This window comes from Globicephala melas, chromosome X (assembly GCF_963455315.2).
Source record: "Globicephala melas chromosome X, mGloMel1.2, whole genome shotgun sequence".
NCBI classification, from domain to species: Eukaryota; Metazoa; Chordata; class Mammalia; order Artiodactyla; family Delphinidae; genus Globicephala; species Globicephala melas.
In genome coordinates, this window is record NC_083335.1 from 113745733 (window position 1) to 113758237 (window position 12505).

Below are 12505 nucleotides of genomic sequence, written 5' to 3' on the forward strand. Positions count from 1 at the left end.
TGTCAGTTGCTTCATTTGCAAATATTTTCTCCCATTCTGAGGGTTGTCTTTTGGTCTTGTTTATGGTTTCCTTCGCTGTGCAAAAGCTTTGAAGTTTCATGAGGTCCCATTTGTTTATTTTTGTTTTTATTTCCATTTCTCTAGGAGGTGGGTCAAAAAGGATCTTGCTGTGATTTATGTCATACACTGTTCTGCCTATGTTTTCCTCTAAGAGTTTGATAGTGTCTGGTCTTACATTTAGGTCTTTAATCCATTTTGAGTTTATTTTTGTGTATGGTGTTAGGGAGTGTTCTAATTTCATACTTTTACATGTACCTGTCCAGTTTTCCCAGCACCACTTATCGAAGAGACTGTCTTTTCTCCAGTGTATGTTCTTGCCTCCTTTATCAAAGATAAGGTGACCATATGTGCATGGGTTTATCTCTGGGCTTTCTATCCTGTTCCACTGATCTATATTTCTGTTTTTGTGCCAGTACCATACTGTCTTGTTTACTGTAGCTTTGTAGTATAGTCTGAATTCAGGGAGCCTGATTCCTCAAGCTCCATTTTTCGTTCTCAAGATTGCTTGGCTCTTCGGGGTCTTTTGTGTTTCCATACAAATTGTGAAATAGTTTGTTCTAGTTCTGTGAAAAATGCCAGTGGTAGTTTGATAGGCATTGCATTGAATCTGTAGATTGCTTTGGGTAGTAGAGTCATTTTCACAATGTTGATTCTTCCAATCCAAGAACATGGTATATCTTTCCATCTGTTTGTATCATCTTTAATTTCTTTCATCAGTGTCTTATAATTTTCTGCATACAAGTCTTTTGTCTCCATAGGTAGGTTTATTCCTAGGTATTTTATTCTTTTTGTTGCAATGGTAAATGGGAGTGTTTTCTTAATTTCACTTTCAGATTTTTCATCATTAGTGTATGAGAGTGCCAGAGATTTCTGTGCATTAATTTCGTATCCTGCTACTTTACCAAATTCATTGATTAGCTCTAGTAGTTTTCTAGTAGCATCTTTAGGATTCTCTATGTATAGTATCATGTCATCTGCAAACAGTGACAGCTTTACTTCTTCTTTTCCGATTTGGATTCCTTTTATTTCTTTTTCTTCTTTGATTGCTGTGGCTAGAACTTCCAAACTATGTTGAATAAGAGTGGTGAGAGTGATCAACCTTGTCTTGTTCCTGATCTTAGTGGAAATGGTTTCAGTTTTTCACCATTGACGATGATGTTGGCTGCGGGTTTGTCATATATGGCCTTTATTATGTTGAGGAAAGTTCCCTCTATGCCTACTTTCTGCAGGGTTTTTATCATAAATGGGTGTTGAATTTTGTCAAAAGCTTTCTCTGCATCTATTGAGATGATCATATGATTTTTCTCCTTCAATTTGTTAATATGGTTTATCACATTGATAGATTTGCGTATATTGAAGAATCCTTGCATTCCTGGAATAAACCCCACTGGATCGTGGTGTATGATCTTTTTAATGTACTGTTGGATTCTGTTTGCTAGTATTTTGTTGAGGATTTTTGCATCTATGTTCCTCAGTGATATTGGCCTGTCGTTTTCTTTCTTTGTTAAATCTTTGTCTGGTTTTGGTATCAGGGTGATGGTGGCCTCGTAGAATGAGTTTGGGAGTGTTCCTCCCTCTGCTGTATTGTGGAAGACTTTGAGAAGGATAGGTCAAACACCTATTTTAAAAGGCAAGTGATCTTATTAGGCCTGCTGTTTACTATAATAGTGGTGGACTGACTAATGAGCTCTCTCTAAAAAAAAAAATCCCCTGATTTGTAGCATTTGCTGACTTCCTATCCAGTCTGAAATTTCTGAGTGTTTGAGTCACCTCTAGCAAGCCTGTGCCAGCCAGTTTCAACACGCCATTACAACTGCCGCCTCTTCGTGAAATAATTCGAGGAGGTTGCTTCTCTATTACCATCTAGTTGAGAACAGCAGTTTGCAGAATTGAGAGATTTGTTGCAGGAAAAAAGTTGGAAAAGTGATTTTTTTTTCTTTTGGGGAATAATTAGGGAGTTGGGTATGTGGGAAGACAACCAAGATGAACTGCATATACTTGACAGTGGTGTCTGTACTAGATCTGTGTCTAGCCCCAGCCTGGAAGTGGATATTTTAGCTCTCTGGTCAGCTTTATGGTAATGGTGATGATGGTGATAGTGATCACTGTAATGGTGGGGGTGATGTGATAATGCTAATGGTGGTGAAGTCGATGATGTGATGTGTGTTTTAGTTGAAAGAGCACTGTATCAATACTCCTGGTTTTGGGTTCCAGTCTCATGCCCTGGCATTTTTTAGGTGAATGACCTTGATCCAGTCATATATGGAAAATGAGGATAATATTTTCTTAAATAGTTACGATGATGGGAAGACAAAATTGGAGAATACACACAAGTGCTTCATACACTGGGGAGTGCTATATCAATGTAAAGAAGCATCATCATCAAAAAGCAGTTACAAAGTGCTAATTCTATGTAACCTGGCACCTTGTGCTATAAAAGAAGAGTCACAGACACAGCACAATTTCAGACTTGTATGTATATAGTAGAATTGATTCATGAGTCCTGCGTATAAATAGACTGTTATAATGTTATTGTCTTAGGAGGGGATCTTAAACAATGATCTGAATCCATCTCTCCAGAAGCCAAGGCCCAGAGAGGTAAAAATATCTTATTCCTTTATTGACCATCCATTATGTGATAGGAGCTCTAGAATGTATCATGGAAGAGACGTACATAGATAACATGGGTGGTCTTTGCCTATAAGGAGATGATAATCTTGTAGTTGTAACAAAGCCAGGTCAAGGACTCAGGACATTGAACCCTAGCTAATGCTAGCAGTTGAGCAGAGTCACTAGTAAATTCACTTGGTTTATTTCTGGTTATATTTCTCTTCCCATAAGGTCAATAGTAAAGGGAAGTGCATTTGGATTTCTATGAATTTTTTCACACAAGGGGCTGGGGCTCAGCCAATATTTTCATATACTGAAACTTCACTTTCTTATAGAGTCGTAATTAAGTGAATAAATTGTCTTGAAAATAGAAATGTAAATGAAATCAGAAATGTTAGAGCTAATAATTGTTTTACTTTGCTGTTCTTAAATGTACACACTCAATAGGAGGCAAATATGTGTGCTTCCCTGGTGGCGCAGTGGTTGGGAGTCCGCCTGCCGATGCAGGGGATGCAGGTTCGTGCCCCAGTCCGGGAGGATCCCACATGCCGCGGAGCGGCTGGGCCCGTGAGCCATGGCCGCTGAGCATGCGCGTCCGGAGCCTGTGCTCCGCGACGGGAGAGGCCACATCAGTGAGAGGCCCGCGTACCGCAAAAAAAAAAAAAAAAAAAAAAAAAATGTGTTTTGAGAGAAGCCTGGGGAGATGAAATAGAGTTCTAGGTCGACTGCTTTCACCAGTCTCATTCCATTATGAAAGACAAGTTGCTCTACATATTTGAGGCTCAGCTCCTGCATTTGAAAAACAGTGATAATAATAAAATCTACATAGTATTGCAGTAGGAATTAGGTGAGATGATGTGTACAAAGCACTTAGTCTGCCGTGTAATAGATACTAATTCTTACTGTTTTGCTATCACATCACCAGTCTCACTGCGCTGCAACACCCACTAAAATCGTTCCAGCAGTGCTGCCATTTCCCCAGGACTCATCCATACTGATTATGACGACAGTCCCAGTTCCCCAATAATTAACTCTGTCCTGTTTTGGAATCATATTTGTCTGTCCTTTGTTGTTTGTCTGGCTGTTCTTGGGCCTTGGCTTTTCAGCCCTATCTTGTTTGAAGGGAGACAAAAATACTGTTTCTGCTTTTAGCCGCCACTACTTTATCTTGAGCAAACCCTGATCCTCAACACCCCCTAGCTACGTGGGCCACCCGATACAGGCAGACCTCACTTTATTGTGCTTCACTTTATTGTGCTTCGCAGATACTGTGTTTTTTACAAATTGAAGCTTGTGGCAACCCTGCGTTGAGCAAGTCTGTCAGCACCATTTTTCCAACAGCATTGGCTCACTTTGTGTCTCTGCGTCACATTTTGGTAATTCTTGCAATATTCCAAACATTTTCATTATTATTATATTTGTTATGGTGATCTGTGATCAGTGATCTTTGATGTAACTATTGGAATTGGGGGGGCGGTCCACAGAGCACACGCACATAAGATGGCAAACTTAATGATGAATATTGAGTGTTCTGACTGCTCCACCAACAGGATGTTCCCCGTCTCTCTCCCTCTCCTCCAGCCTCCCTATTCCCTGAGACACAACAGTATTGAAATCAGGCCAGTTAATAACCCTACAGTGGCTTCTGAGTGTTCAAGTGAAAGGAAGAGTCACATGTCTCTCACTTTAAATCAAAAGCTAGAAATGATTAAGCTTAGTGAGGAAGGCATGTTGAAAGCTGAGACAGGCTGAAAGCTGGGCCTCTTACATCAAACAGTTAGCCAAGTTGTGAGCACAAGGGAAAAGTTCTTGAAGGAAATAAAAAGTGCTAATTCAGTGAGCACACAAATGGTAAGAAAATGAAACAGCTTTATTGCTGATGTGGAGAAAGTTTCAGTGGTCTGGACAGAATATCAAACCAGCCACAACATTCCCTTAAACCAAAGCCTAATCCAGGCAAAGCCCTGATTCTATTCAATGTTATGAAGGCTAAGAGAGGTGAGGAAGCTGCAGAAGAAAAGTCTGAAGCCAGCAGAGGCTGGTTCATGAGGTTTGTGGAAAGAAGCCGTCTCCATAACATCAAAAGTGCCAGGTGACACAGCAAGTGCTGATGGAGAAGCTGCAGCAAGTTACCCAGAGGATCTAGCTGAGATAATTCATGATGGTAGCTGCACTAAACAACAGATTTTCAATGTAGATGAAACAGCCTTCTATTGGGAGAAGATACCCCCCAGGACTTCCATAGCTAGAGAGGAGAAGTCAGTGCCTGGCTTCAAAGCTTCAAAGCACAGGCTGACTCTCTTGTTAGGGGCTAATGCAGCTGGTGACTAAAAGTTGAAGCCAGTGCTCGTTTACCATTGTGAAAATCCCAGGGCCCTTAGGAATTATGCTAAATCTACTCTACATGTGCTCTATAAATGGAATAACAAAGCCTGGATGACAGCACATCTGTTTACAACATGGTTCACTGGATATTTTAAGCCCACTGTTGAGACCTACTGCTCAGAAAAAGATTCCTTTTAAAATATTACTGCCCATTGACAATGCACCTAGTCACTCAAGAGCTCTGATGGAGATGTATAACAAGATTAATGTTGTTTTCATGCCTGCTAACACAACATCCATTCCTCAGCCCATGGATCAAGGAGTAATTTAGACTTTCAAGTCGTATTATTTAAGAAATACACTTCAAAAAGCTACAGCTACCATAGATAGTGATTCCTGTCGTGGATCTGGGCAGAGTCAGTCAAAAACCTTCTGGAAAGGATTCACCATTCTAGATGCCATTAAGAACATTCATGATTCCTAGGAAGGGGTCCAAATATCAACATTCACAGGAGTTTGGAAGAAGTTGATTCCAGTCATCACGGATGACTCTGAGGGATTCAAGGCTTAAGTGGAGGAAGCAGCTGCAGATGTGGTGGAAAAAGCAAGAGAACTAGAACTAGAAGTGGAGCCTGAAGATGTGACTGAATCGTTGCAATCCCATGACAAAACCTTAACAAATGAGTTGCTTCTTATGGATGAGCCAAAAAAGTGGTTTCTTGAGATGGAATCTACTCCTAGTGAAGATGCTGCAAAGATGGTCGAAATGACAACCAGGGATTTAAAATATGACATTAACTTAGTTGATAAAGCAGCGGCAGGGTTTGAGAGAATTGACTCCAATTTTGAAAGACGTTCTCCTGTGGGCAAAATGCTATCAAACAGTATTGCATGTTACATACAGAGAAATCATTCATGGAAGGGAGTCAGTTGATGCAGCAAACGTCACTTTTGTCTAATTTTAAGTAACTGCCACACCCACCCAGCCTTCAGCCACCACCCTGGTCAGTCAGCAGCCATCGACGTCAAGGCAAGAGCCTCCACTAACAGAAATGTTCCAATTCGCTGAAGCCTCAGATGACGGTTAGCATTTTTTATCTCCAAAATATTTTTAAATTAAGGTATGTACTGTGATTTTTTTAGACATAATGCTATTGCACATTTAATAGACTACAGTATAGTGTAGCTCGCTTTATTGCAGTTGAACCAAACCTGCTGTATCTCCAAGGTATGCCTGTACTTTTTTGGTCCCCTCTTTTGCCCATCTTCTCTCTGGATTTATGAGAAATAGCCACACTAAGGCTTCTAAGAGCTAGTTTCAGGTGTTTTAGTCACGGGTTTTTTTTTGTTTTGTTTTGTTTTTAATCCTCTTCCTGAACCACCTGACATGCAGGAACAGCGGAAGTCATTAACACTCATTTTTATTTTTCAGGAAAAAGAATTCATGTTTTTAGCAGAACATCAAATCAGAATGATCCAGAAAGATAGTTAAGTTTTATTATACTTAGAGCAATGTGCAGGCAGTGACTCAGTTTATTACAGGACACACTATGAAATGTGACAAAGGGCTGTATTACTGTTAGATAACCTTTGAACTTCTTATCATGTCCGCCAGCCAGCAAGTTACTGACACTGCAGTTTGTGAAGCCTGGCAGTGCCAAGACTGTGAACAACTAGATCTAAGGTCACAAAAAAATAACATGTACCTAATTTGTCATGGACACGGCTCTCGTTTTGATAAATTTCCAGAGCGATTTTGCTCAGAATCTTTTTGATTAAGAAATCCTTCTTCTAAAGAAGAGAAACTTGTCCTCATCCATCTGCATCTTCCTTTTTCGTTCTTCCCCATTCCTTGTGATGCCTGGTGGATTATTTTTCCTTTGTGGTTGGCAGGGGGAGGGGAGGCAGGATTTCTTGCCATGATCTGCAAGTGTCCAGCTCTCTGCAATTTTGCTTCTAATTCTGTAAAAACTTTTTTTTTAACTGAAGAAACTGGCAAATGAACACTGGCAACCATTACTTCTAAGACTGCTGTTGCATTGCCCCCTACTTCAGAATGCTCCATCCACAGGATTTTTGTAATATGAGTTTCATACTTACATACACAAATTTCAGGGTAAAACTTCACTGTTAAAAACCTATTTATTGTTATGGAGAATTATTATTCACTCCAAGCCCAATGAGGAGTGACTTGGGGAGAAATTGCGTGAGCTAGGCATTTTTGATGATAATTTATAAATATACATTTGTCGCTAGGGTGTCATTCTTACTGAAACATCACTCCTCTCTTTTATAATCCTTGAAAAGGAGGGGAGGATGAGTGAAATATGGAGTTTTTCTTTTTTATTGAGCCCTTTCTTTCCACTTTAGGACAAGAACTGTGTCCCTTCCAACACATAGTAGGCACTCAAAACATAGTTATTGAATGAATGTTGGATACTATGAATGGAAGTGATGTGTTCGATGGTTATAGAATGTCAGTTGTCTTTGCTTTCTGGATGACGTGGAAAGTGACGAGATACCCCTGTCTACAGGAGGAGGGACCAAAGAATTCTAGTCCTCTGATAGGTGATTTCACCTGGCTGGAGGACCTTCTCATCACAGGAAATTGTATGCCTACTCCAACTGGCACTGATCGTTGACCGCTGATGCTTGGAATGGGCAGTGCAGTATCTTCACCCTGAGGAAGGGAAAACACAGCAGCCTGTCCTTACCTAGGTCTCTGGGACTACAACCCACTGACTTCCACTCCCAGCGTTGGGCCTGTAGTGATACATTTTGACATTTGACAGTGGCATGCACAATGGCAAAATACTTTCAAGTGATGACAGTGGGATCTACAGTATTGAAATGCTACTTTATTTTCTTTATAAACTCCACCTATTTGAAATTATCTAATAAACCATCAGTGAAGCCTGGCAAAATCTGTACTCACTCCTAATTCTTAAGGTATGAAAATGAGTACTTTCCTCCATCCATTTGAAAAAATAACTATTCAATAAATACAAGAAATATCACGTGTACATTCCCTTCCTTCCTTCCTCCCTTCCTCCGTCCCTTCCTCCCTTCTTCCCTTCCTTCCCTCTTTCTTTCTCCTTCTTCTGATAGATCCCATTCAAAATCTACCTTGGGCTGCTCTCTGAGTAACTTTGCCTACAGCATTAGTCCATCCATTCTTCCATCCAGTTGTTTGTTCCATCACCCAACTACCGTCCAATCATCCATCCATCCATTCATCCATCCATCTATTAATTCATCATCCAGCCAACCAGTCATTGATCTACATTCATTGATCCATCCATTTATCTGTCTAACTAGCTAGCCAGCTACTCATATGTCTGTCCATCCAACTCTAAGCACATTAGTTGAGTGCCTACTCTATGCTGTCAGCTGTTTTACAAAATATCTTTTAATTTGGAGTTGTCTGATTAGTTCTTCCTGAGAGATTCAGGTCAAAAAAATCTGGTGATGGGGTAGGGCAGGAACACAGAACACAGAATTTTATTTTTAAAAAATATGTCTTCTCCGTGCATCATATCTAGAGGCACTTGTCAGTTTGTCTCATTGTTGGTGATATTCACCAAATTTCTCCCTTTACAAAAAACAAATGTCTCTTTATAATTAGTACATTGCTTGTAGGGGTGTTCCACTGAGACCCTGTGAGTATCCTATTCCTTAGTCATCTCCCACTCAGTGGTTTAGTATCCATTGAGGAGCCTCATCACAATCAATTATTATTATTTGGTGATTTTCTCTTTCTGTTGCACCTTCTGTATTGGTTGTCATTCTTTTGTAAACAAGAGCTCTTTCTTTTCTCTGCCTTCCTCCACCATATTCTTTAAAGCACTTTGAAATGAGCTCTCATGTAGGACTAATAGGAAATTCTACCTTGATCATCTTTGGGGCATCTTCACCACCTCCTCACTAGAAATTCACTAAGTTTCTAAGGGACTTCCATAGCGGTGGAAGTCCATCCTGGTCACCACAGCAGTGTCCACCATCCCAGCCATGTGATCCACTCAGGTCTGCCTCTTTGGAGCTTCTACAGATTTCTGGGACAAGAGAATCTTTGACAAGTCTGGGAGCCTCGTGTCTAACATCATGCCTCCATGGTGCCCTAACATCTAACTTGTGATAATCCTGAGGGAAACTCTTCTGTCCTCTGATTGCCTAGAGGTACTCACATCTCTTTTCTCCCCCTACCTCTATGATATCAAGCACAACTGGCTCAGTGTCTTGGCCTTTCACAAAGGACAGGAAGAATGTTTGAATTCAAGACTACATTTTCCCACACTCCAGGGAAAGATTAAGGATCTGGTTACCACTTGGATTGGGGTAGCAGGGTCCTTAAAGGGTCTGAGAATGAATAACTTAAAAATTTACCTGTTAAATAGAATTTTTTGGAATGACCTGGGATTATAGCTATGAGTTGTAATTAGTAAAATGTGTTCGGAGTTCCAAAAACCTGACTTAACAAATGAATACAACTATTTTGTAATGAGTAGAGCCAAGGAATGATACCTGCAGTTTACAATGGTTACATCCTTTCTACAAAGTAATGTGAGTTTGCTTCTTGGTATCTCATTTCAACCTGATTTTTACCTAACATTTGCAGACCATTAATTTGTCAAATCTTGTGAGAGGAATTTATTACTTTTTTAAATTCAATTTTTGTGAAGTTCTCCTAGAACTAAATTTTTTAACTTGCCAATTTACCATATGTTTTCCTCACATTCCTTCATGCAGTTTGTGTGTGTGAATGTACATATGTATATGTGTGTGTATACAAACATATTCATTCATACAAATATATATATTCATTCATATACATATATATATAATCCATGCAGACTTCTGATCTTGATAGCATCTTTTCACCTCATCAACTCTTTATGATCTTTGAAATTTATTTGAAAATACACAATGTCATCTATTTTCCCCATCATTCTAGGGTTCCTCTTCCCTTTCCTGATCTCCATGTTTGTACAGAAGACCATCCTTTCTCTTCCTAGATCCCAATCATTCTTTTTATGTGCATTTAGGAAGAACAAAGGACCTTCTGAAATGGAAGACACTGAAGATAAATGGGAAAACACAGTCAAAATTGAAAATGGCATCCCCTGCGATCCCCTGGACATGAAGGGAGGGCACGTTAATGATGCCTTTGTGACAGAGGATGAGCGGCTCACCCCCCTCTGAAGGGCTGCTGTTTTGTTTCCCCCTGAAACTCAACACTTGTTTCTGTGCAACTGCTGAACATCACAATTCATTGAGGGAAGATTATATATTTTGTTTCACCATTCTTCTTTTGTAAGAAATTTTGAATGTGCATGAAATTGAAAGGCAATGAATTATACCCATGAAGACCATTGGAATAATAAGCTGTTGACTATCCAGAATATTCTAAAATATTTCTCTGACAGCACAGTGTGTAAGTGTAGTCATGTGGCATTTGTAGTTACTGATTTTAAAATGCATTAGTATTTAAGCATTTCCAGCAATAAGGTCAGGCCAGTATATATATATCACACTTTAAAGACCTAAGAAAAAATACTTTTCCAGTGGAGAATGCCTATAATATGGTGTCCAAATCATTGAAAATGGATCCTTTTTGAATATCATTTATATCACTCTGTATATGACAAGATAAGCAAGAAGAACAAGTAATTACTGTAAATGGGTTGGATAAAAATGGGCGTGTTGATATACAAGGTGGAATTTGATCCTGTTATCATACCAACAGTTGCTTATATATATTTTCTGACTATCAGTCTCTAATAGGGCATCTGTATTCATTGATTATTTCTGCAGTTTGTAGAAGTACAATCTATGCTAACTTAATAAAGTGCAAATCATCTCTTTTTAAGTGACTGATTGTAGTCTGCAATTTATTTTCACACTGTGGAACATAGTAAGCCTTATTTTTATGTTATGTTTAATCTGCTCTCCAGTCCTAGAAATGAATTATTTTTGTTGTGTGTATCCCTGCTTGAAGACTGTAGTTTTTAGACTTGATTTTACTTTCAGGTAGGCCATGTATCATTCTAAATTCTAATAATAATTATTATACATGTATTAATAGAAGGAAAATATGCAGCTCAATCTCCCACTGCTATCACCCATAGTTGGTGTTCCGGCAGTAGTCGCTAACTCACTTCCCTGCCTCCAGTGGATACAAACTCTAAGAGGGGTAGTGGAATGCAGAAGGTTTATTGGGGAGTGCTCTCAGGAGATATACCTGTAAGAAGTGAGGAAGTCACGTGTGGTAGATACTAAGGTGTCTGTCATCTCCTGATGTTCACGCCTTCATGTAACCCTCTCTCCGTGAGTGCGGAGGGGACCTATGACTTGCTTCTAATGAATAGAATACAGCAAAGCTGGTGAGATGTCACTCCTGCAGTTAATTTTTTTTTTTTTTTTTTTGCGGTACACGGGCTTCTCACTGTTGTGGCCTCTCCCGTTGTGGAGCATAGGCTCCGGACACGCAGGCTCAGTGGCCACGGCTCACGGGCCTAAGTGCTCCGCGGCATGTGGGATCTTCCCGGACCGGGGCACGAACCCATGTCCCCTGCATCGGCAGGCGGACTCTCAACCACTGTGCCACCAGGGAAGCCCCCTGCAGTTAATTTATATGATATCTGAGTCTGTCTTGCTAGCAAACTTGTTCCAGAGACTCTCCTTGCTGGCTTGATTAAGTAAGTGGGCATGTTGGGAAAGCACAAATGAAACTGTGAGCAGGTTCTAGGAATTGCTGGTGGCCTCTCAGCACCAAAGATAGCCTCCAGCCAATAGCCAGCAAGAAGCTGGGACCCTCAGTCCTACAACCACAAGGAAATGAATTCTGTCAACAACTGAAGTGAGTTTGGAAGTGGATTTTTCCAAAGTCAGATCTCTAGATGAGAATGTAGTCTGGCCAACACTTTGATTGCAGCCTGAGCAGAGGATCCAGTTGAGCTGTGCCCCGACTCCTGACACATGGACGTTGTGAGATGATAAATGTGTGTTGTTTAGGCCACTAAGTTTGTGCTAAAGCATTATGCAGCCATAGGAAACTAACAGAGTAGGATTAAGCAGAGAGAGAAGTAACCAGAAACATGGTTACAACAGAGGCCTCAGCCAATCCTTCAGGGATCTTAGGAGCTGAGGTTGTCCCTGATTGAGATAATGTGGCTGGGTCTTTGTATCTCTGCATTAGCCGGTTACGGTCATGGGTGCTCTCTGGGAAAGGATCTGCCCTTGGAAAGGGCAGTTCCCTGTGGCTGAGGGCAATTCCCACTGAAGGACTCAGCCATGAACCTTCAAAAGCCATTATTTCCAGAAGCAGGGGATGGGTATGTGGGCCCTAAAGAGGGGGCCTGGGTGGACCCCCAGAATATCCACGACACCTTCGCCAGTTATTTGGCTGCAATGTAGATTGAATGAATATCCAAAATGCAAACCTGATTCTGTTGGTTCCTCACATAAAAGCTTTTAAAAATGGTTTCTTATTCTCTTTACGATAAAGCCAGAC

At 40.4% G+C, this 12505-nt stretch overlaps 1 protein-coding gene across 3 annotated transcripts in view; it reads left to right on the forward strand.

Moving 5' to 3' along the window:
• The window catches only part of CLTRN (collectrin, amino acid transport regulator), a 98373-nt gene that overhangs the window by 68288 nt on the left and 17580 nt on the right, over window positions 1–12505 (forward strand). For 2 of the 3 annotated variants that reach the window (XM_060293019.1, XM_060293016.2), the window contains one exon: window positions 10038–10838. The exons of the other annotated variant lie outside the window; for it this stretch is intronic. In XM_060293019.1, coding sequence (XP_060149002.1) covers window positions 10038–10194 — 157 coding nt within the window. In that variant the 3' untranslated portion in view covers window positions 10195–10838. Of the gene's footprint in view, window positions 1–10037; window positions 10839–12505 lie in introns of those variants that run through there. 3 annotated transcript variants of the gene reach the window in all.